Raw genomic sequence first — 25,437 nt, 5'->3', positions numbered from 1 at the left:
GGTATGTCTCTATAACCTTGGCACATCTAGCCACTGGGATTTTTGCCCATTCTTCAAGGCAAAACTGCTCCAGCTCCTTCAAGTTGGATGGATTCCGCTGGTGTACAGCAATCTTGAAGTCAATTGGATTGAGGTCTGGGCTTTGACTAGGCCATTCCTTAAACCACTCGAGTGTTGCTTTAGCAGTATGCTTAGGGTCATTGTCCTGCTGGAAGGTGAACCTCCGTCCCAGTCTCAAATCTCTGGAAGACAGAAACAGGTTTCCCTCAAGAATTTCCCTGTATTTAGCGCCATCCATCATTCCATCATTCCTTCAATTCTGACCAGTTACCCAGTCCCTGCCGATGAAAAACATCCCCACAGCATGATGCTGCCACCACCATGCTTCACTGTGGGGATGGTGTTCTCGGGGTGATGAGAGGTGTTGGGTTTGCGCCAGACATTTTCCTTGATGGCCAAAAAGCTCAATTTTAGTCTCATCTGACCAGAGTACCTTCTTCCATATGTTTGGGGAGTCTCCCACATGCCTTTTGGCGAACACCAAACGTGTTTGCTTATTTTTTTCTTTAAGCAATGGCTTTTTTTCCTGCCACTCTTCCGTAAAGCCCAGCTCTGTACGGCTTAAAGTGGTCATATGGACAGACACTCCAATCTCCGCTGTGGAGCTTTGCAGCTCCTTCAGGGTTATCTTTGGTCTCTTTGTTGCCTCTGATTAATGCCCTCCTTGCCTCGTCCGTGAGTTTTGGTGGGCGGCCCTCTCTTGGCAGGTTTGTTGTGGTGCCATATTCTTTCAATTTTTTAATAATGGATTTAATGGTGCTCCGTGGGATGTTCAAAGTTTCAGATATTTTTTTATAACCCAACCCTGATCTGTACTTCTCCACTACTTTGTCCCTGACCTGTTTGGAGAGCTCCTTGGTCTTCATGGTGCCACTTTATTGGTGGTGCCCCTTTCTTAGTGGTGTTGCAGAGTCTGGGGCCTTTCAGAACAGGTGTATATATACTGAGATCATGTGACAGATCATGTGACACTTAGATTACACACAGTTAACTAATTATGTGACTTCTGAAGGTAATTGGTTGCACCAGATCTTATTTAGGGGCTTCATAGCAAAGGGGGTGAATACATATGCTCGCACCACTTTTCCGTTATTTATTTTTTCGAATTTTTTGAAACAAGTTACCTTTTTCATTTCACTTCACCAATTTGGACTATTCTGTGTATGTCCATTACATGAAATCCAAATAAAAATCCATTTAATTACAGGTTGTAATGCAACAAAATAGGAAATACTTTTGCAAGGCACTCTACATGTTAATTGACTTGGTCTTATTTTGTTGAATGGATGCATTTTGGTTTGAAAATCATGATGGGTTGTCTTTCAGCATATGTGCTCTTCGCATACTGTGTTTGACTGATCTATTTAATACATGTTTTAAATGACTAAAAGTGGAGTGAAAAGTGTGTATTACCAGTGTACCAATAATATATGCTTTACATTCATATATTATATCACTTTCTGATGTATTTATTTTATCAGAAAATGTACATCCAGTACATTAGCTATTATATTTAATATAAGTGATGGAAATTATGAATGTGTTTTTTATTGTTGCCAATGTATTTGGATACCAATGAAAAGCAAATTAAAATATATATTTTTAAAGTCTTTGTGCCTTACTGAGGAATTAGACACTGTAGTTCTGTCAATAACCCGTCCACCTGACTTTCCTTCTCTCCCTCATTCTCTCCTCTCTATTGTGTGCTGAGAGTCAGGGACACTTCTGACGTACACTGTGACGCCTGTCACACAATCTTGACTATGGGGAACAATCAGCATCCTATACTGAGTTACAGGCTTTAATGTGCCTACATTTGCACACACACACACACACACACAGAGAAATCAGAAGGCTACCATGAACAGCCACATCATATTTAGCTTACGTTGATTGGACAAAATAGTTTTGGTATCTTTTAGTTGTCACTGTATTAGACTAAGCATAGGTGATTAGATGATGTTCAAATGTTGAAGTTGAAATGGTGCTGGATTAGTGGAGGCAGCGGCTGTTTTCTTTGTGACTTGCGGTAACTTTCCGTGGCTCTAAATCAATAGTTTTTTACTAGTCCGAAAATGTCAGAAACATTAACTTGCTTGACCATGCTGTAGGTCATGTAACTGTTTATTATATGCAATATGCTTTGTGGACTTCACCGGACAGATGTTGCTCTCCGGTTATATGATGAAACAAAGGTGTGGTTGAATCTATTCTGCCACTGTGTATTCTTATTGTCTCGGCCTTAGGCCTATATGTCACGGTGTCAAGGCATATGAACTAACAGGTTATAGAGCAAACAAAGCAATTATCACAACACATACACTACATGACCAAAAGTATATGGACACCTGCTTGTCGAACATCTCATTCCAAAATCATGGGCATTAATATGGAGCTGGTCCCCCCTTTGCTGCTATAACAACCTCCACTCTTCTGGGAAGGCAGATGCAACCTTTAATATATTAACTAGAATTATATTAAATGACCCTCATTCTCAAATACCATCCACCCTCCTGGCCCTTTACACCCACTGGGTCTTGTAACGCTGCTGAGTTCTATGAAAGAGGTTCATATTTCTAATGCTCTCTCATTCTATCCTTCCTGCCCTTCCGTCCTTGTGAAAATTGAAGAGGGACGAAAATAGACTGAACCTACATGAGAGAAAAACAGGAGCGATAAAAGGGTAGGAAGACATACAAGGAGGACGGACTTTAGATGTTTTTTTCCCTCCCTCCCTCTCACTTGTTATCTCTCTACCTCTCCCTTCCCTCCCACTCATCCATTCAAGCCATTCGCTTTTTCCTTTCATCTTCCCTCTTTCACACATCTGTATTCTCATGTTCATTCAGTACCTCATTCATGGTAACCATCTCCTTATGAGTCATTGACACCATACTCCTGTTCTCTTCTCCCTCGCTGTGCATCCGCTTGCTACTTAATCTGCTCCACACAGGACCATACACATAGACATTCACACGCACACGCACACGCACGCACACAAACACACACACACACACACAACGACTCCCCTCTCTTTCTGGTAGATGGATGTGAAGAAATTATATCCACCTGACAAAAATAACCTTATGCAATGGTCTACCTGTGGTGGATCTCAACTGTTAGATTATTTTCTTCCTGTCAATTATAAACATAGACAAACCATTCTATCAAATATAAGGAACTAGTGAGACGCATGATCTGTCATCTTTGGCTTACCCTCCAGCTTCAGCACAACCCTATTTCAAGGGTTCTAAAATATAGGATACCTTGGGGCTTGTTCAGAAAATGATCGATATCAGATCCACAATCACTGTTTTATCCTCTTGCCAACTCATGCGCATGGTGTTTGTTTTGTTATTTTCGGGTAACCAGCCAGTAGGTGGCAGTAGTGCTGTTATAAAATCTGCAACGGAAGCCGTCGCACTCAATGCGGAAGAAAATATAAAATACTTCCTGCGGTCATACGCGTGAGAGGGGTTATGATTTCTTATTTTCCCTATTATACAAATTGTTATATAGTTTAAAAATACACGTCGGTGGTTTGTCCTTGGAAAGGAACTGAAAATCAGCAGGTACGATTTGAAAATACTGTAGAACATGGCTTTGGACTAAAGGGTAGGGTTAGCTGCAAGGTTAACAATGTGACACGGACAGGTTCCCTTAAATCCTATATTTGTCTCTTTTGCAGGGATGGCGTCATTGGGGAGTCTGAGACCAATGTTGACCTCACTTCTGCAAGGTAACCTCATTATGCCTGCCTATTTTGCACACACACCGCGAAAAATGTAGGCACGCATGACTAAGTTGCTTTGAATAAAAGCGTCTGCTTAATGGCACATAATACAATATAGTCATATTACACACACACGTTTGTTTTACTATCCTTGTAGGGACCAAACGATCGATTGATTCCCATTCAAAATCCTATTTTCCCTGCTAACCTTAACCCCAAACCCTAAACCTAATTTATAACCCTAAACCCTAAAATAGCATTTTTTCTTGTGGGTACCAGTGAAATGCCTACACTTGTCTGAATCTTCCTTGTTTTACTATCCTTGTGAGGACTTCTAGTCCCCACAAGGATAGTAAAACCAAAAACACATGCACACACAGAGGGTTGACATGCATGCTCTTGACTTCAGACCTGCAAGGGTGGGGAATCTTACCTTATGAGGGCCAGTGTGCGGAAACACAGCTGATTAGACAAAAATTATTTTATTATAGACCAGATGATGATAAGCTTCTAAGTTGAATGAAGTATGGTACTGCTTTAGCTGCAGCAAAATCCTGCACACTCACTGCCCCTTTGCGAAGATGATTGCCCATCCCTACTTCAGAATTTCCTCAGCATCTTATTTAGGCCCAGACCAGCTGCTATGTTTACGGTTTACTCTCGACATTAGAAGTTGAAGCAGATCTCTTACTCACTCTTTGTACCCTACTAGTGTCTCAGTCTGTATCCCAATGGTCCGGACCTGTCCTCTCCAGAACTATGGCTACTCTGAATCAGATGCATCGCCGGGGAAAGCCCTCCCCCCTCCCCCGAGTGTCAGCGCCATGTTCGGCCGCCCCCAGCTGAAGGCAGTGATCCTGAAGACAATGATCCGAAAACCCAAGAAGCCAAACTCGGCCAACCGTAAATGTGCCAGAGTCCGCCTGAGTAATGGCAAGGAGGCAGTGGTCTTCATCCCCGGGGAGGGACACAACCTCCAAGAGCACAATGTAGTACTGGTGCAGGGGGGCAGGACACAGGACCTGCCAGGAGTCAAGCTGACTGTGGTCAGGGGAAAATATGACTGTGCTCATGTTGTGAAGAAGAAAAATAACTGATGGGGACATGGGAGAGGGATAAGGAATGTGTTTTTGTTATATATGTGTAATAAATGTCTTAGTTCAAACTTGGCTTGGACCCAGTGATTGATCTCTCTTGTGATTTATCCCATGTTTCAGTAATTACCTTTTGCGGACTTCAGCAACAGACCCCTACGCTATTTCCAGAGATGAGCACATTGAGCAGAATCATTGAGCAAATCTCTTACAGGATATGAAATAAGATTAAAATATTTTAATATCTTGAGATATTACTACATTATATACTGTTTCATTAAAATGAAATAAATAGCTGCAATTTTAACAGATTAGATATAGAGCATATGTAAGACTTTTATTTTGAAACATGAAACAGGCACATGACAACAACACTCGCGACGCAAAACGCTTGTTGGTGGAGGCGGAGCTGAATATTTGAAAGTGGCGGGCAAGACGAGGTCCATGACAAGCACCGACCGAAGTTCTTTTGAAGGAAAAAAAACGTTGTCGTCAAAATATCTTACTACAACTGATGCGTGGTTACATACGGTTCTTATTCTATCCGCTGAAAAAAAAAATATAGTTTTAAGAAACATTTAAGTAACGTTAGTGGTGATTAATTAGCAAGCTAGAGGCACACTCATTTTAGCCAACGTTAGCTAGCTCATTGCAGGGGTTAAGACCAACGTCTTGACGCCAGCCCAAAAGGTAAGTGACCGTCCTTGGCTACTAAACGTGATTGGCATGGTAGTGAAGTGGTATGATCAATGATGGTTCAGCTATCGGCAAGCTAGCTGAACGAACTGCAAAAATCTCTGAAGCTGGAGACACTTATCTCCCTCACTAACTTTAAGCATCAGTTGTCAGAGCAGCTTATCGATCACTGCACATGTACACAGCCCATCTGTAATTAGCCCACCCAACTACCTCATCCCCATATTGTTATTTACATTGTTATTTATTTGGCTCATTTGCTCCCCAGTATCTCTATTTGCACATCATCTTCTGCACATCTATCACTCCAGTGTTAATACTACATTGTAATTATTTTGCACTATGGCCTATTTATTGCCTAACTCCATGACTTACTACATTTGCAGACTGTATATATATTTTCTATTGTGTTATTGACTGTACGTTTAGTTTATTCCATATGTACCTCTGTTGTTGTTTTTATCGCACTACTTTGCTTTATCTTAGCCAGGTCGCAGTTGTAAACGAGAACGTGTTCTCAACTGGCTTACCTGGTTAAATAAAGGTATAAAAAAGATTGCTAGCTAGTTTGGTAACCAAATACAATGAAGCTAGCAGCCACCGTCCGTACTATCATCAAAGATGGTGGTGGATAAATGAAGAGCTCACTCACACGCCGTTTACCAGTGAATATAAATAGTCAGTTCCGGTTTACTTAACGGGGTGGCTCGGTCTACCAACGAGTGCGTGTCGCATCCTGTTCCCTCTGATATCAGGCGGCTTTGAATGAATTACAATGAGGCAAAAGTAGCTTTCAGAAAATAAAGTTTTCCGATTTGCACTTTTTCAACACTTCCTTTTCCTTCTGATGACAACATTGATTTGATATTGGCTACCCTGTCAGTTACATAAACCTTTTTATGCATCTGTCAATTACCTGATTTCGCAGCATGACAAAGGAGGATGATAAGTCCATCCCTGTGCGAGTTGCCCTGCGGTGTCGACCTTTGGTTCCTAAAGAAATCAACGAGGGTTGCCAGACCTGTCTTACGTTCGTGCCAGGGGATCCACAGGTCAACAATCGATTCTACAAGACATAACACAACACTTGGCCTTGCTTCGTCCCGCAATGAGACATTGTTTACAGATTGCTTGTTGCGGAAGCTTCCATAGCCTGGCATCCTTAATCAACCAAACCTAAACTATTCGGTTTCACCAAAATATCTAGGAACAATACTTACGATTCGTCAGATTGAATGTGTCCTTCACTGTCAAATAAGCGTTTAAAACACGTTTTTATCCAGGGTCTTCCATCTTCAGCCTGTGGGAGATTTGACGTGGTAGCTTACTCTCGCGTGACTGCATGGTCTTGAGTTGACTACAATGGCAGCCCACAGGTGGAAAACCGGACACCCTGGATAACACCATGTTTTAAACGCTTATTTGAAAACGAAGGACACATTCAACCCTAAGAATCGTAAGTATTGTTCGTACAGATTTGGATATGCTTCTGTTGACGGGAAACATTATTGTAGTGAAACCAACTAGTTTTAGGTTTGGTTGATCAAGGACGCCATGCTATGAAAGCTTCTGCAACTAGCCATCTGCAGCACTTGGCATGATCATATATGGATTCAATTCCATACATAAGGACAATTGTAGGCTCTTATAATTATTCTCTCTTGCAGGTGATTGTTGGCACTGAAAAGGCATTCACATACGATTATGTATTTGATCCTACAACTGAACAAGAGGAAGTCTTCAACAGTGCTGTTTCACCGTTGTTGTGTGGTCTTTTCAAAGGTACGGGGGAAAAAACGTTTACTTTCACACAGGATTGCCTATAGAACCAGTAAGGGTTCTATGGGCAAAATGGAATGGGATCAATAAGCTGTATGTATAATGTTTCTACTCTTCTTTTCAGGCTATCATGCTACTGTGCTTGCGTATGGACAGACTGGTTCAGGGAAGACCTTTTCTATGGGAGGAACCTATACATCGGCCCAAGAGAATGAGCCCACCGTCGGAGTCATCCCCAGGGTGGTCAGAATGATCTTCCAGGAAAGAGAGAAGCATACAGATTGTGAATTTTCTCTGGCAGTGTCTTACCTGGAGGTGTGTGCGAACCTATGTGCATTATTCATCATGACTGTCATAACACAATGCATGTTTTTACTGTAATGATGGACAAAACAATCATTGTTACCGGTACATTCCAGATTATTGACGAAATTCTTTGTGTCTGGAAGTATCCTGGGCATGTTTTTCTGTAACGTTTTGTCTGAATTTTATGTGCCATAGATATACAATGAAGACATCCTTGACTTGCTCTGTCCATCGGTATCCAAAGATAAACCATCAACCATCAACATTCGGGAGGACCCCAAGGAAGGCATAAAGGTGTGTGAACTGTCTGTTACAGTTGAAAATGTTGCTAAATATGTTTATGAAACGAGTCAAATGCACTTGTTTAAAAGGACTGTTTGGGGGAATGTACGTTATAACCCATTCTCCCTCTGCCTCCCTATCTTAGATCGTGGGCCTGACTGAGAGGGAGGTGTTCTCTGCCCATGAGATGGTGGGCTGCTTGGAGCTGGGGAATTCAGCCCGGACTGTGGGCTCCACTGCCATGAATGCTGCCTCGTCTCGCTCCCATGCCATCTTCACCATCACCCTGGAGCAGCGCAGAGGGGCAGATAAGTCAGTCTTCTCTCTAGCTTTCTCCCATAGAGCTGTCTCACTTTCTTATTTTCATCCCAAGGAAACGTTGCATTTCATAAATGTATCCGACACGCAAAGCGCAGCATCATTTTTTAAAATATGCAAATCTCTGTTGATATACAGTAGCAGTCAAAAGTTTGAACACACCTACTCATTCAAAGGTTTTTCTTTATTTTTTACTATTTTCTACATTGTAGAATAATAGTGAAGACATCAAAACTATGAAATATCACATATGGAGTCATGTAGTAACCAAAAAAGTGTTAAAGCAAATCAAAATATATTTTATATTTGAGATTCTTCAAAATAGCCACCATTTGCCTTGATGACAGCTTTGTACACTCTTGGCATTCTCTCAGCCAGCTTCATGAGGAATGCTTTTCCAACAGTCTTGAAGGAGTTCCCACATGCTGAGCACTCGTTGGCTGCTTTTCCTTCACTCTGCGGTCCAACTCATCCCAAACCATCTCAATTGGGTTGAGGTCGGGTGATTGTGGAGGCCAGGTCATCTGATGCAGCACTCCATCACTCTCCTTCTTGGTCAAATAGCCCTTACACAGCCTGGAGGTGTTTTTGGGTCATTGTCCTGTTGAAAAACAAATGATAGTCCCACTAAGCGCTAACCAGATGGAATGGCGTATCGCTGCAGAATGCTGTGGTAGCCATGCTGGTTAAGTGTGCCTTGAATTCTAGATAAATCACAAGCAAAGCACCATCACACCACCTCCATGCTTCACGGTGGGAACCACACATGCGGAGATAATCCGCTCACCTACTCTGCGTCTCACAAAGACACGGGTTGGAACCAAACATCTCAAATTTGGACTCCTCAGACCAAAGGACAGATTTCCACCAGTCTAATGTCCATTGCTCATGTTTCTTGGTCCAAGCAAGTCTCTTCTTCTTATTGGTGTCCTTTAGGAGTGGTTTCTTTGCAGCAATTTGACCATAAAGGCCTGATTCACGTAGTCACCTCTGAACAGTTGATGTTGAGATGTGTCTGTTACTTGAACTCTGTGAAGCATTTATTTGGGCTGCAATTTCTGAGGCTGGTAACTCTAATGAACTTATCCTCAGCAGCAGAGGTAACTCTGGGTCTTCCTTTCCTGTGGCCGTCCTCATGAGAGCCAGTGTCATCACAGGGCTTGATGGTTTTTGCGACAGCACTTGAAGAAACGTTCAAAGTTGTTGACGTTTTCCGGATTGACTGACCTTCATGTCTTAAAGTAATGATGGACTGTCGTTTCTCTTTGCTTATTTGAGCTGTTCTTGCCATAAAATGGACTTGGTCTTTTATCAAATAGTGCTATCTTCTGTATACCCCCTACCTTGTCACAACACAACTGATTGGCTCAAACGCATTAAGAAGGAAAGAAAATCCACAAATTAACTTTTAAGAAGGCACACCTGTTAATTGAAATGCATTCCAGGTGACTACCTCATGAAGCTGGTTGAGAGAATGCCAAGAGTGTGCAAAGCTGTCATTAAGGTAAAGGGTGGCTATTTGAAAATATATTTTGATTTGTTTAACACTTTTTTGGTTACTACATGATTCAACTTTTGACTGGTACTGTAGTTCATTCAACTAATTTGATTTAAGTAGGTCTGCAAGTTGATTTGTCCTCATTTCTTCCCTTCTGTTTCTAAATGTGTGTTTGTAGATCTGACAATGTGGTGTCAAAACTACACCTGGTGGATCTGGCCGGCTCTGAGAGGCAGAAGAAGACCAAAGCTGAGGGCGATCGTCTGAAGGAAGGTGAGTCAACTACCAGAGGCTGACCCTTTGGAAAACAGTAGTAAGCTGTGTGCTTTAAAGCCCATTTATGCGGTCGGAGGCTTCATATGGAGGGTGTGACGCAATTGTGGAGGCATGCAGAGGTCAAATCGAGCTCTGTACCTCATCACCGCGGGCCTCTCAAATGTTGTAATAATGCTGATTGCTCCTTATAGCTCCACATTGACATGATTGGTTGACAGTAGGTGGGGGCAGTACATTGTGTATAAACACAAACTCACTTGCTTGACAACTTCCTTCACTATCTCTGCTCCACTAAGCGCAAGAAGTATGAAAGCCCTGACGTCTGCGGCGGCTGCATCACAGTAAATGCTATATGGCCACTTCAGACGTCGGGTTGACGATGCAGAGCCTTTTAGTATTGTTCTAATAATTGACCATAACAATCTCCATGTTTAAATGACAGTTCCAGTTCTAATTCAACGTGTGATTCGTTCAGTATCAGAAACGTATTGATTCTCTGCTGTCATCCTGTCTGCTCCAGGCATCAGCATCAACCGAGGCCTGCTCTCCCTGGGGAATGTGATCAGTGCCCTTGGTGACGAGAGCAAGAAAGGCACCTTTGTCCCCTACAGGGACTCCAAACTAACCCGCCTGCTACAGGGTGAGAGCTCGATGGGATGGTTGGGTTCAGGGGGATGTGGTAGTTGGGCAGTCCAAATCCTGGGATTGCCGCCCATGTACAGTGGGGGAAAAAAGTATTTAGTCAGCCACCAATTGTGCAAGTTCTCCCACTTAAAAAGATGAGAGGCCTGTATTTTTCATCATTTTCAACTATGACAGACAAATTGAGAAAAAAATATCCAGAAAATCACATTGTAGGTTTTTTAATGAATTTATTTGCAAATTATGGTGGAAAATAAGTATTAGGTCAATAACAAAAGTTTCAGCATTCTTTGTCCTCCAAACACGACGAGTTGAGTTTTTACCAAAAAGTTATATTTTGGTTTCATCTGACCATATGACATTCTCCCAATCCTCTTCTGGATCATCCAAATGCACTCTAGCAAACTTCAGACAGGCCTGGACATGTACTGGCTTAAGCAGGGGGACACGTCTGGCACTGCAGGATTTGAGTCCCTGGCGGCATAGTGTGTTACTGATGGTAGGCTTTGTTACTTTGGTCCCAGCTCTCTGCAGGTCATTCACTAGGTCCCCCCGTGTGGTTCTGGGATTTTTGCTCACCGTTCTTGTGATCATTTTGACCCCACGGGGTGAGATTTTGCGTGGAGCCCCAGATCGAGGGAGATTATCAGTGGTCTTGTATGTCTTCCATTTCCTAATAATTGCTCCCACAGTTGATTTCTTCAAACCAGGCTGCTTACCTATTGCAGATTCAGTCTTCCCAGCCTGGTGCAGGTCTACAATTTTGTTTCTGGTGTCCTTTGACAGCTCTTTGGTCTTGGCCATAGTGGAGTTTGGAGTGTGACTGTTTGAGGTTGTGGACAGGTGTATTTTATACTGATAACAAGTTCAAACAGGTGCCATTAATACAGGTAACGAGTGGAGGACAGAGGAGCCTCTTAAAGAAGTTGTTACAGGTCTGTGAGAGCCAGAAATCTTGCTTGTTTGTAGGTGACCAAATACTTATTTTCCACCATAATTTGCAAATAAATTCATTAAAAATCCTACAATGTGATTTTCTGGATATTTTTTTCTCAATTTGTCTGTCATAGTTGACTTATACCTATGATGAAAATTACAGGCCTCTCTCATCTTTTTAAGTGGGAGAACTTGCACAATTGGTGGCTGACTAAATACTTTTTTCCCTCACTGTATGTTCTTTCTGGGTCTAGTGGTATCAATTCAGGGTTTGCTTGTAAGTACAATTAACATAATAAAGATGTGGTACAAGGCCTTGTGGTAGTCGGATGACTGAGAACAGTCGAGATGCATACGTTGTATACCCTAAAGCAGGGGTAGGCAACTAGATTCAGCCACAGGATGATTTTTGTCTGAGCGGATGGTCGGGGGGCCGGAACATAATTATAATAATTTGTACAATGCAAATTGACCACAACTAAGCCCAAAAAGAGATTGTGTTTTCAAATTCAATAATGTCATACCTTGATTACATTGAGACACAATCACATATGTTTATTTTTTTGTGTGGGAATACTTGGGAACAGATTGGCTAAATTAAACGATTTACAGTATTTTTTTGACCCAAAACAAGACTTTGGGGGGCCAAAGAAAATCGCTGGCTGGACTCCTGTTGCTGACCCCTGCCCTAAGGCATTCAACTCAACACCAGAATGTTTCTTAGATTTAGAGACTGAATAGATATATTATACTAAGACTTCAAGTTTAAAAGTGGCCATTAAATAATAAATTCCTGCTTTCTCCAACAGATTCTTTGGGAGGTAACAGCCACACCTTGATGATAGCGTGCGTCAGCCCTGCAGACTCTAACATTGAGGAGACCCTCAACACATTGCGTTACGCTGACAGAGCTCGCAAGATAAAAAACAAACCTGTGGTCAACGTGGACCCTCGAGCTGCTGAAATGAAACGCCTGAAGCAGCAGGTAGGTACAGTGACCACTGACCACCGTACTAAGTGACCCTACAATTCCACCCTACATTTACATGGTTTAAGTGTCTATTGTTTTGATGGAAATGTTTCCTCTTTTGGACACAGGTCCAGGAGCTACAGGTGATGCTTCTGCATGCACGTGGGGGTGTGGCACCAGTGCTTTCTGGGTAATTACTAAATCATTTCCCCAACTAACATATGTCCTAAGTTCTCTATCCATCTAGTCAGCCAAATAATCTTTTAAACCAATGATGACTGGCAGAATGAACATCCATGGTCCTGGCTATCTGTGATCCTTGGGACATCTCTACCCCATTGAAGGTGTATTTTAAAATGGTTAGGTTTAGGGTAAGGACGTCTCAAGGGTCCCAGATAGCACTACTCGAACATCCATATTGAGAGCTTAAAAAATGTAATTTCCTTATAAATAATGAATAAAAAAATACTACCAAAAAGTATCTCACTGACTCCTTCCATCCCTTCTCTGAAAAAGGACTGAGCCAGCAGAGAACGTGTCAAAGATCCTGGAGAGGACCCGTGCCCTGCAGGTTGAGAACAACAAGCTGAGCCGTGCGCTGAGTGAGGCAGCAGGCCAGACTGCCCTGATGTTTGAGAGGATCATCATGGTAAGGACCTGCACTGGTCTTGGACTGGGTCTGTCATACCGCAGGCCATACCAACATCACACAACAATGCTGACTGACAATTTCAAATATTTGGAGATATTACCAATGATTGTCATGTGCCATACTTTTTTTGTCACTCCACCCACAGACTGAGCAAGCAAATGAGAAGTTGCAAAGCAAACTGGAAGAGTTGAAACAGCATGCAGCGTACGTCTGAACTTATGCATTATGCTCATTGCCTTCATTGTCCTTATAGGTCATTTAGCACCAGAATTATTTGTGTTAAAATATAAGGCTTATCGTTTAGGTGTAAAGTGGACCTGCAGAGGGTGATGGAGACTCTGGAGGACCAGGAGCTGAAGGAGAATGTGGAAGTGATCCAGAATCTGCAGCACGTCATCTTGCAGCTCCAGGTACTGCCAGACGAGAGAGCTCTAATAAGCCACAAGGCTGGATCTACCACTGCATGACTGACTGCATTCAGTCCCTTCTATGTGTTTAGCGAACAATGTCTGCATTCAATTGTAGGTAAGCTGTTGCTGTGCAATGCTATTACTTTATACACTATGAAAGTGACGCAGAATTTTCCAGGAAGTGGCGTTGTTGATTTTTATTTTATTTTGTAGGCTTTTTGAATGCTCTTCAATAGGCAAAAACGTTGCGCAGTGGTCTTCAGTGCAAAAATGTCCTAAAAGGCATCTGGCAGAAGTAAATTCATCCGGAAACACAAAAAATAATTTTATACAGTGCATTCGGAAAGTATTCAGACCCCTTGACTTTTTCCACGTTTTGTTACGTTACAGCCTTATTTTAAAATTGATGACATTATTTTTTCCCTCATCAATCTACACAATACCCCATAATGACAAAGCGAAAACAGGTTTTTAGAAATGTTAACAAATGTATAAAAAAAAAAAAAAATGATACTTTATTTACATTAGTATTCAGACCCTTTGCTATGAGACTCGAATTTGAGTTCAGGTGCATCCTGTTTCCATTGATCATTCTTGAGATGTTTCTACAACTTGATTGGAATCCACCTGTGGTAAATTCAATTGATTGGACATGATTTGGAAAGGCACACAACTGTGTATATAAGGTCCCACAGTTGACAGTGCATGTCAGAGCAAAAACCAAGCCATGAGGTCGAAGGAATTGTCCGGAGAGCTCCGAGACAGGATTGTGTCGAGGCACAGATCTGGGGACGGGTACCAAAAAATGTCTGCAGCATTGAAGATCCCCAAGAACACAGTGGCCTCCATCATTCTTAAATGGAAGAAGTTTGGAACCACCAAGACTCTTCCTAGGGCTGGCTGCCCGGCCAAACTGAGCAATCGGGGGAGAAGGGCCTTAGTCAAGGAGGTGACCAAGAACCCGACAGTCACTCTAACAGAGCTCTAGAGTTCCTCTATGGAGATGGGAGAACGTTCCAGAAGGACAACCATCTCTGCAGCACTCCACAAATCAGGCCTTTATGGTAGAGTGGCCAGACGGAAGCCACTCCTCAGGAAAAGGCACATGACAGCCTGCTTGGTATTTGCCAAAAGGCACCTCAAGACTCTCAGACCATGAGAAACAAGATTCTCTGGTCTAATGAAACCAAGATTGAACTCTTTGGCCTGAATGCCAAGTGTCACATCTGGAGGAAACCTGGCACCATCCTTACGGTGAAGCATGGTGGTGGCAGCATCATGCTGTGGGTATGTTTTTCAGCGGCGGGGACTGGGAGACTAGTCAGGATCGAGGGAAAGATGAACGGAGCAAAGTACAGAGAGATCCTTGATGAAAACCTGCTCCAGAGCGCTCAGGACCTCAGACTGAGGCGAAAGTTCACCTTCCAACAGGACAACGACCCTAAGCACACAGCCAAGACAATGCAGGAGTGGCTTCAGGACAAGTCTCTGAATGCCCTTGAGTGGCCCAGCCAGAGCCCGGACTTGAACCTGATCGAACATCTCTGGAGAGACCTGAAAATAGCTGTGCAGCGATGCTCCCCATCCAACCTGACAGAGCTTGAGAGGAACTGCTGAGAAGAATGGGAGAAACTCCCCAAATACAGGTGTGCCAAGCTTGTAGCGTCATACCCAAGAAGACTCGAGACTGTAATCGCTGCCAAAGGTACTTCAACAAAGTACTGAGTAAAGGATCTGAATACTTATGTTAATGTGATATTTCTGTTTATTTTTAATAAATTTTCAACAATTTCTAAAAACCTGTTTTTGCCTTGTCATGGGGTGTTATGTGTAGATTGAGGGGGGGGACTATTTAAGAATAAGGCTGTAACGTAGCAAAATGTGGAAAAAGTCAAGGGTTCTGAATACTTTCCGAATGCACTGTATGTATCTTAAATTACCGCGTTTTCACGAATGTCATTATTTAATCGTCATGCCCATTCCAAATATTAGGGGACTGATCCCGGAAGTATGACGTAGGGTGACGCCACGTTCACAGCGTATTAATCATGCTAATCATAAAGATAACGGACACTTGATTTATTTTCAGTTTAATTACACACATTGCACGTGTAACACTATCATTTGAATGGCTGGATATTTTAGTTCCCTACACCATATTTCAATCCAATAATAAGAAGCTGCTTTGCATCATGTCTGGGAAATAATATCTGCTCTTGTTCCACCAGGATGAGAGTGCTGGCCTTGCTGCCAGCATAGAGGCATTGGCTGCAGACTGTGGGGCTGACGGAGATGACAGCCCTCATGGGTCAGGCAGCGGCAACGAGACCCCAACTGATGGATCCCCTTCTGTAAGTCTCTGGTCATCTAGAACTTCTCATCTAATGCAGAAGGCTGTCTGTGCTGCAGATGGACTCTTCTGCAAGGCTGTTGTTTCCTGAAGACATCCTGACATGCATCTCATTTTGGGATTATTGCATTTTCATTGATTCTTTAGAATTGTTGTACATGTTTGTGGGTTTTGTACAACAGGTATGCTGTCTGAAACGGGTGTGTTTTGTTGTCATACAAACATACATCCTCTTCCCCACCCTACACAGGCTGATGCTGACAAAGACTCTACAGAGGGCTTCACTACCCAGCATGCCTTGCGCCAGGCCCAAATGTCCAAGGAGCTGATTGAGCTCAACAACGTTCTGGCTCTAAAGGAGGAGTTTGTCCGGAGGATGTGCCAGAACGACAGCCACCTGGAGCCTATGCAGACTGAACACCAGGTAGGGCTGGAGATGACAGATGGGAGAGAAAATATGGGTTAGCTGTAATGGAGGTTGAGAGGGCTGAAACAGGGGAGGCAGCACCAGCACAGCACTTTGATTCTTATCCACTAGGAAGGTTTTTGACAGGCTGCTTCCAACTGAACTGGTGGAGCAACATTTGAATCTTAACTCTTCATTGATGGTTCCCATCCAGAATAACATCAAGAGTCTGCAGACATCAGTGGGCTCTCTGCAGAAGGAGAAGGAGGACCTCATCCTGGCTCTCCACTCTGCCAAGAAGGACGTCAATCAGGCTAAGTAAGGCACCTGGCCTCATTGGTGGGGTTCAAACAAGGATATTACAGCATCTTTATGTTCAGGCTGTGTATTGAATTGATATGATATCTGTTGCAAGATTCTCCTTCATAAGAGCCATGAGCTTGGTGTGTAATCATTTACATTTTACATTTTAGTCATTTAGCAGACGCTCTTATCCAGAGCGACTTACAGTTAGTGAGTGCATACATTTTCATACTGTATGTTTAGTATAAACATTCCTCTGCATTTAGAATGGAATCATCAGTAATTTCCCTGTCTCTATTCCCTCTCTCTCCATCTGTCCACCAGGCTGAGTGAGCAGCGTAGGAAGCGTCTGCAGGAGCTGGAGGGTCAGATCACAGACATGAAGAAGAAGCTCCATGACCAGTCCAAGCTCCTCAAGCTCAAAGAGTCCTCTGTCCGCAACGTGGCCAAGCTCAACCATGAGATCCAGGTATGACCGGGTGCTTGCCTCAGGTGTGTCACGACACTGCGTATATACTGTGTCCTGTGAATATGCCAGTGACTGACCTAATCAGCAGGATTTCAGGACAATGAGAGGTTTTCAGTTGATGGTCATCTGAATCTAAAAACTTGAATTCGGTCTAATGATGGTAATCTAAGACGTGGTTGTTGATGGCTTCCCTGTTTGTCTGCTCTCTTTCCCTGTAGGCTATGAAGAGTCAGCGTGTACAGCTGATGAGGCAGATGAAAGAGGACTCTGAGAAGTTCAGAGTGTGGAAGAACAAGAAGGACAAGGAGGTTCTTCAGCTCAAGGAGAAGGTGTGTGTGTGTGTCCATAATCCATACATAAGACACACTGTTCACCACGTTCATTTCCATGTGGTTAAGATTGATTTGTTTTTTTCACCTCGCTCTCAGGACCGTAAACGTCAGTTTCAGATGGTGAAGCTTGAGAGTGACTTCCAGAAGCAGGCTAATGTCCTGCGTCGTAAAACTGAGGAGGTGAGGCCTATGTCTAGTACACCATGCTTCTGTTTTCATCTGCAGACCTAATCGACCAGGAAAAAGTGTTTTGTGTCAATTATTTAATGGTTGTTAGCTGGAAGTACGGAGAGATATTTCTAACTCTGCGGGTGTTCTCCTTCAGGCTGCAGCAGCCAATAAGCGTCTGAAGGATGCCCTGCAGAAGAGGAGTGAGGTGGCAGAGAAACGAAAGGACGTCCAATACAGAGGGATGGAGGGAGCAGCCGGGAGAGTGAAGGTCTGGTCACCTTTGTTTGATTCTGTATGTGTTGGTGTACTGTGAGTTCTTTGATCAGTTTTGAGTGTGAGAAGTCCTGGTTTGCAAGAAAGGAAATTATTACCATAATGTGTTATATGAATCTGCATGCTGTGGTCTGAGTGATTGTGTGTGGTTTCAATGAGTGCTGTCGCTGTGTATTATGTACAGTTGTAGTCGGAAGTTTACATACACCTTAGCCAAATACATTTAAACTCAGTTTTTCACAATTCCTGACATTTAATCTTTGTAAAAATTCCCTGTCTTAGGTCAGTTAGGATCACCACTTTATTTTAAGAATGTGAAATGTCAGAATAATAGTAGAGAGAATTATTTATTTCAGCTTTTATTTCTTTCATCACATTCCCAGTGGGTCAGAAGTTTACATACACTCAATTATATTTGGTAGCATTGCCTTTAAATTGTTTAACTTGGGTCAAACGTTTCGGGTAGCCATCCACAAGCTTCCCACAATAAGTTGGGTGAATTTTGGCCCATTCCTCCTGACAGAGTTGTTGTAATTGAGTCAGGTTTGTAGGCCTCCTTGCTCGCACACGTTTTTTCAGTTCTGCCCACAAATGTTCTATAGGATTGAGGTCAGGGCTTTGTGATGGCCACTCCAATACCTTGACTTTGTTGTCCTTAAGCCATTTTGCCACAACTTTGGAAGTATGCTTGGGGTCATTGTCCATTTGGAAGACCCATTTGCGACCAAGCTTTAACTTCCTGACTGATGTCTTGAGATGTTGCTTCAATATATCCACATCATTTTCCTTCCTCATGATGCCATCTATTTTGTGAAGTGCACCAGTCCCTCCTGCAGCAAAGCACCCCCACAGCATGATGCTGCCCACCCCTCTGCTTCACGGTTGGGATGGTGTTCTTCGGCTTGCAAGGTACCCCATTTTTCCTCCAAACATAACGATGGTCATTATGGCCAAACAGTTCTATTTTTGTTTCATCAGACCAGAGGACATTTCTCCAAAAAGTACGATCTTTGTCCACATGTGAAGTTGCAAACCGTAGTCTGGCTTTTTTATGGTGGTTTTGGAGCAGTGGCTTCTTCCTTGCTGAGCGGCCTTTCAGGTTATGTCGATATAGGACTCGTTTTACTGTGGATATAGATACTTTTGTACCCGTTTCCTCCAGCATCTTCACAAGGTCCTTTGCTGCTGTTCTGGGATTGATTTGCACTTTTCGCACCGAAGTACGTTCATCTCTAGGAGACAGAACAAGTCTCCTTCCTGAGCGGTATGACTGCTGCGTGGTCCCATGGTGTTTATACTTGCATACTATTGTTTGTACAGATGAACGTGGTACCTTCAGGCGTTTGGAAATTGCTCCCAAGGATGGTCTTTTCAGTTTAATTACAGGTCTTGGCTGATTTATTTTGATTTTCCCATGATGTCAAGCAAAGATGCACTAAGTTTGAAGGTAGGCCTTGAAATACATCCACAGGTACAGTGAGGAAAAAAAGTATTTTATCCCCTGCTGATTTTGTACGTTTGCCCACTGACAAAGAAATGATCAGTCTAGGTTTATTTGAACAGTGAGAGACAGAATAACAACAACAAAATCCAGAAAAACGCTTGTCAAAAATGTTATAAATTGATTTGCATTTTAATGAGGGAAATAAGTATTTGACCCCCTTTCAATCAGAAAGATTTCTGGCTCCCAGGTGTCTTTTATACAAGTAACGAGCTGAGATTAGGAGCACACTCTTAAAGGGAGTGCTCCTAATCTCAGCTTGTTACCTGTATAAAAGACACCTGTCCACAGAAGCAATCAATCAATCAGATTCCAAACTCTCCACCATGGCCAAGACCAAAGAGCTCTCCAAGGATGTCAGGGACAAGATTGTAGACCTACACAAGGCTGGAATGGGCTACAAGAGCTCTTGTTGAGAAGGTGACAAAAGTTGGTGCGATTATTCGCAAATGGAAGAAACACAAAAGAACTGTCAATCTCCGTCGGCCTGGGGCTCCATGCAAGATCTCACCTCGTGGAGTTGCAATGATCATGAGAACGGTGAGGAATCAGCCCAGAACTACACGGGAGGATCTTGTCAATGATCTCAAGGCAGCTGGGACCATAGTCACCAAGAAAACAATTGGTAACACACTACGTCGTGAAGGACTGAAATCCTGCAGCGCCCGCAAGGTCCCCCTGCTCAAGAAAGCACATACATGACCTTCTGAAGTTTGCCAATGAACATCTGAATGATTCAGAGGAGAACTGGGTGAAAGTGTTGTGGTCAGATGAGACCAAAATGGAGCTCTTTGGCATCAACTCAACTCGCCGTGTTTGGAGGAGGAGGAATGCTGCCTATGACCCCAAGAACACCAACCCCACCGTCAAACATGGAGGTGGAAACATTATGCTTTGGGGGTGTTTTTCTGCTAAGGGGACAGGACAACTTGCATCAAAGGGACGATGGACGGGGCCATGTACCATCAAATCTTGGGTGAGAACCGCCTTCCCTCAGCCAGGGCATTGAAAATGGGTCGTGGATGGGTATTCCAGCATGCCTTGGCCGTGTGTTTTTGGTCATTGTCAACAAAGGAGTGGCTCAAGAAGAAGCACATTAAGGTCCTGGAGTGGCCTAGCCAGTCTCCAGACCTTAATCCCATAGAAAATCTGTGGAGGGAGCTGAAGGTTCGAGTTGTCAAACGTCAGCCTCGAAACCTTAATGACTTGGAGAAGATCTGCAAAGAGTGGGACAAAATCCCTCCTGAGATGTGTGCAAACCTGGTGGCCAACTACAAGAAACGTCTGACCTCTGTGATTGCCAACAAGGGTTTTGCCACCAAGTACTAAGTCATGTTTTGCAGAGGGGTCAAATACTTATTTCCCTCATTAAAATGCAAATGAATTTATAACATTTTTGACATGCGTTTTTCTGGATTTTGTTGTTGTTATTCTGTCTCTCACTGTTCAAATAAACCTACCATTTAAAATTATAGACTGATCATTTCTTTGTCAGTGGGCAAATGTACAAAATCAGCAGGGGATCAAATACTTTTTTCCCTCACTGTACACCTCCAAATGACTCAAATGATGTCAATTAGCCTATCAGAAGCTTCTAAAGCCATGACATCATTTTCTGGAATTTTCCAAGCTGTTTATAGGCACAGTCAATTTAGTGTATGTAAACTTCTGACCCACTGGAATTGTGATACAGTGAAATAATCTGTCTGTAAACAATTGTTGGAAAAATTACTTGTCATACACAAAGTAGATGTTCTAACCGACTTGCCAAAACTATAGTTTGTTAACAAGAAATTTGTGGAGTGGTTGAAAAACAAGTTTTAATGACTCCAACCTAAGTGTATGTAAACTTCCGACATCAACTGTATGTATGTATGTATCAATGACCGAGTGAGTAATGTGTGCTGTGACCTGAATCTGAACTGTGTGTGTCTGAGAGCAGACCTGGCTCCTGAACGAGGTGGAGGTGCTGGTGAGTACAGGGGAGGCGCGGCGCCACCTGCAGGACCTGCTGGAGGACAGGAAGATCCTGGCAGAGGAGATCTCCCAGCTCAAACAGCAGATGGAGGCAGGGGAGCGGCCCGCTGCCAAAGTCAGGGTGAGTGACGTTGCGCTCTTAAAGAGATCAATGAGAATCTTGAGCTTTTAGTAAATGTGGATACAGTGGAAATTTTCACCGCTAGGCTACATGACGAAATGATGACTCTTTGTTTCTCTACAGAAGTTAACTGTTGTTACTGTGTGTTCTCTCTCCCTGTACTCCCACAGCGTCGGACCCTCATCATCTCCGAGCTGGAGAGTCGGGGAGAGCTGGAAGCGTCTCTCAGTAAACAGGTGGACAACCTGGAGACGGAGATAAACCTCAGGTGAGTCTGACTAGTACAGACCTTACCCATTACCTCCACAGCTGAGGGATGCCTTCAAACCTAACACTCACATTGACCTCCCCTTACTGCTAATGCATTTGGGTGTTTTTCATGACTCCACTGATAAAAAAGGGTATCCAGATCATTTGTCTTTTAGGTGCATTGCTATGCATTTTTCCAGACCCTTTTCTCCTTTGCTTGCCTGGAGAAATGTTGTCATAGTAAGGCATTGCTCCAAAGTGCCTTCCCATCTGTTCATTGTTAGTTCCTGTTGATAGGGTATTGTGAATGCTGCCAGATGCAAGTCCTTAAGAACTTGGTTTTTTTAATGAGGACATTAGAATAATGATATGTGATTGATTGGCATAAAATGTGATCAAGTATTTACATTTGGTCAGGTGAATCGCATCCATGTGCATTTATAGACACACATTCACATGTGATGTTCCATTGATTTCATCTTAGGAGTGCCCAGATAGCTGACCTACAGCAGAAGGTTCTGGATGCAGACAATGAGGGGCGGTTGAAGCAGCGCTGGGACAACATCAATAATATAGTGGAGGCCAAGTGTGCCCTCAAGGTCCTCATGTCAGAGGTGAGACATACGCTTATTCGCATATCGTTGAACTGAATGCTTTTTAGTCTCACAAGTCAAATTCTAAATGTCTTGAAAAGCATGTTATTCTCTGCCTATTAGCCTACCTTGTAAGCTAATGTTTACTGACAAAATACATGACAACCAAAAATGTCACCGCCTCCACAGTTGGTGTCTGCCAAAACGGCCAGTTCTAAGCTGGAGAGTGAGCTGAAGCAGGAGAAGGGCAATGTGCTGGACCTGCAGAAGACTCTGTGTGATGAGAGGAAGCTGATGTCCACCATGGACATGGAGCACCAGCACCACCTGGTGGAGTTGGAGCAGAGACACCAGGAGAAGGTCCTCTACCTCCTGGGCCAGCTGCAGAGCAAGGAGAGCAAGTCAATGGAGAATAAGCAGGAGGAGGAGACTTCAAAACGGGAGAGGGAGCTTCTGCAGCGCCTCAAGTTCCAGGTCTGTCACACTGTCCTCTCAGCTACTGTGCACACTGACATGTTGGAGGAATGTTCATCATAGTCATACAGTCAGTCAGGGAAAATGCACTTGTTTCTACTATTAATCCTCATTGTCCATGTAGGTTGACTTCACTAAAAGTTCAGCTCAGTGTTGAGGTTGAAACCAAAACTGCCAGAGACTGATCAGGGTGAATAAAGGTTCTAACCCCCCTCCAAAAAAATGTCTGTCTCTGCAGGAGGATGAAATTGAAAAGATGCAGAAATTGAATGAGCAAAACCAGAGGCTGTTGGACGACAATGAACAATACCAACAGGTAAATACACAGATGGGCATGTACAAGGACAATAGAACATTCAAAGCTATATACAAGAACAAAGGTCTACAGTTAACATTATTATAATAATAATTCATTTAATTTGTAAATCGCTTTTCTCACACCCATTGCGCTAAACATTTAAGGTCTACTATTTGTTGAAACTGTCCATATCAAGCAACTTTTGCTCTGTTCTCAGAAACTAACACTGCTCCAGTTGGCCAGTGGGAAAAAGATCAACAACGTCCTGCCAGCATCCACTCAGTCCCCAGACGACTCCTTTGAGTACATTCCGCCAAAGGTAAGCCACTGACATCCTTCCTTACCACTGTCTGTTTCATATCCAACTGTCAGAGTGAAAATGACCCCTATATGAGTCTAGGGGAAGGTGACCCTGACCTAGGCCAGTGCTGGGAGGCTGCACCATCTCACTGGTGGTGTTTTTTACCTCCTGCAGCCTAAAGGCCGGCGTTTCACTACAGCCAAGGCTCCCCTGGAGATGGCCATCGACATGGAGGAGCTGGAGTCTGTCTCGGAGGAGGAGGAGGAGGAGGAGGAGGAGTGGTGCCCAGAGAAGAATGAGAAAGGCTGTAACAGAAAGAACTCCAACGTCAAGAAACCCAAGGCAACAGGGGTGAGAACATAGACATGGTGTATATTTAAATGATTTTGTGAGAAAGGCAACACTGTCAGTTTAGAGATGGTCAGATCACTATTATCATGCATTTGCAGTGTTGTTAAAAGTTTGCACATCTGTATATTTGTTAAGTGTGCCTGTAAGGGTCGCTGTGGCAACAAGCTGTGCCGGTGCCGTAAGGGAAAGATGACCTGTGGGGAGAACTGCCAGTGTGACCATGAGAAGTGTCGTAACATGGGCTACCAGACGTCCAGTATAGTAAGTTGAAAAAGCCCCTTTGTTGTATACTACATAGGCTCCCTACACTCAATAGAATGTTTCATTGATTGTGCACTTATTTTTCATAATAATTTTCCTCTCTTCCTAAAAGCAGGACTCTAGCGAAGTCACAGACGATGTGTCCAAAGATTCCGTTTTTATTCCTCAAGACCCCACAGCCATTAGCTCTGGGGACGCCACCTTCTTTAAACCACCCTGTGTCACTCCCACCAAGGTAGGCTTCTCTATACCATCAACAATGGTCTCAATGGTTGTAATCGAGAAGGGTGGTGACATCATACCCGTAACAGGCTCATCACACTCTCTTCCAAAAGAGCACTGTTTAAGTGTCAAGATGCCTTGGGTAGTGTTATGGTTGAGTTGGTAATTAATCTGGTGTGGTGATATTATTTTACACTGAGCTGCACCTTAAGTGGGTATTGGGTATTTCAGATCATGTCCTTATTTAGAGTGCTGAAAAATATAATCTTCCTTGCTGTATTCTTATAGCTTGTGAGGAAGTCTGTCTCTGCTGAGGAGGAAGATGATGATGATGATGAAGAGGAGGATGAAGAGAGGAACACGGCCAGCTTCTTGAAGAAGAAGAAACGAGCCCTTACTAGCTTCCAGAACAGCTTTTTCTCTGGATGTACGCCCATCAGGGAAGAGTCTTAAGGTGGGCAAAGCAAGCTAGTATAGACAAATCATGCAAGAACTTAGCCTCTGCTGTAGGATAGTCCTTTCATCTGTTTGTGTTTTTGTCAGTGTTTTGTTATTCATTTTTCAATATCGTTTAATTGTCCACTCCTACGTTCCTTGTAATAAAGTGTAGCAATTTATTCTTAATTAGACATCACTCTTATCTGTCTGAATCTTAGAGGGCACTGGAAAATTCACTTACTGTGAACTGACTTAAATGTCCTAATTTTGAGGGCTGAAATGAAACTAAGCTGATCAATTAGAAGTTGATCATACAAGGGAATTATTTTGTCACTTGAAATATAAATGTTTAATAGGTTGTATGCAACTGATTTTCTATCAATAGAAATGGATCATTTCTTAATAATAATTTTTATTGTTATCCATAATAAATGAATAATTCATTATTTGTTCTATAGTTAATACATCTCAAATTCTTTACACAGTTGTATAACAAATAACCTCTGTCAAATCCAATTATCACCCCTTCAGTATGAAGGATTCTGGATCAGCTTTGCAATGTTGTCATTAGCATTCCCATTGAAGACTATTGCAGTGTTTTCACTCGGCTCCGAACCTTTTTAATGCTACAGTCCAGAGTTAACATGACATCCACTCTGAACTGCTGCCATTTTAAGACTCAGTCAAAGCAATGT

General features: G+C 43.0%; 2 protein-coding genes across 4 annotated transcripts; both read left to right on the top strand.

Annotated features, from left to right (window-relative positions):
• The first annotated feature begins 3,482 nt into the window (after positions 1 to 3,482).
• LOC121580225 (28S ribosomal protein S12, mitochondrial-like) lies at positions 3,483 to 4,962 on the top strand. The gene is given in 4 exon segments (XM_041895273.2): positions 3,483 to 3,632; positions 3,749 to 3,799; positions 4,506 to 4,589; positions 4,592 to 4,962. Coding segments are annotated over 3 exon segments (432 nt in total). The 5' UTR covers positions 3,483 to 3,632; positions 3,749 to 3,750; the 3' UTR covers positions 4,891 to 4,962.
• Positions 4,963 to 5,297: 335 nt separating this feature from the next.
• LOC121579472 (chromosome-associated kinesin KIF4) lies at positions 5,298 to 25,192 on the top strand. Of its 3 annotated transcripts, none has more exons than XM_041894074.2 (30): positions 5,298 to 5,577; positions 6,512 to 6,635; positions 7,251 to 7,365; positions 7,487 to 7,677; positions 7,864 to 7,962; positions 8,096 to 8,262; positions 9,945 to 10,039; positions 10,563 to 10,682; positions 12,430 to 12,605; positions 12,719 to 12,780; positions 13,107 to 13,239; positions 13,388 to 13,446; positions 13,547 to 13,652; positions 15,881 to 16,003; positions 16,253 to 16,426; positions 16,623 to 16,726; positions 17,036 to 17,180; positions 17,399 to 17,509; positions 17,609 to 17,692; positions 17,838 to 17,951; positions 21,400 to 21,555; positions 21,726 to 21,823; positions 22,289 to 22,418; positions 22,587 to 22,871; positions 23,110 to 23,187; positions 23,387 to 23,488; positions 23,645 to 23,821; positions 23,957 to 24,082; positions 24,198 to 24,317; positions 24,593 to 25,192. In XM_041894074.2, exons 2-30 carry the CDS (start codon positions 6,513 to 6,515, stop codon positions 24,755 to 24,757), a joined length of 3,738 nt encoding a protein of 1,245 aa, XP_041750008.1. In that variant the 5' UTR covers positions 5,298 to 5,577; position 6,512; the 3' UTR covers positions 24,758 to 25,192. The 3 variants fall into 3 exon arrangements, with proteins under 3 accessions (XP_041750008.1, XP_041750007.1, XP_041750009.1); XM_041894073.2 differs by having other exon boundaries at positions 24,195 to 24,317; XM_041894075.2 differs by lacking the exon at positions 6,512 to 6,635 and having other exon boundaries at positions 24,195 to 24,317.
• Positions 25,193 to 25,437: the final 245 nt, after the last annotated feature.

Source organism: Coregonus clupeaformis, chromosome 13 (assembly GCF_020615455.1).
Source record: "Coregonus clupeaformis isolate EN_2021a chromosome 13, ASM2061545v1, whole genome shotgun sequence".
In the NCBI taxonomy this organism is placed as follows: Eukaryota; Metazoa; Chordata; class Actinopteri; order Salmoniformes; family Salmonidae; genus Coregonus; species Coregonus clupeaformis.
This window is presented reverse-complemented; position numbering and strand designations above follow the sequence as displayed.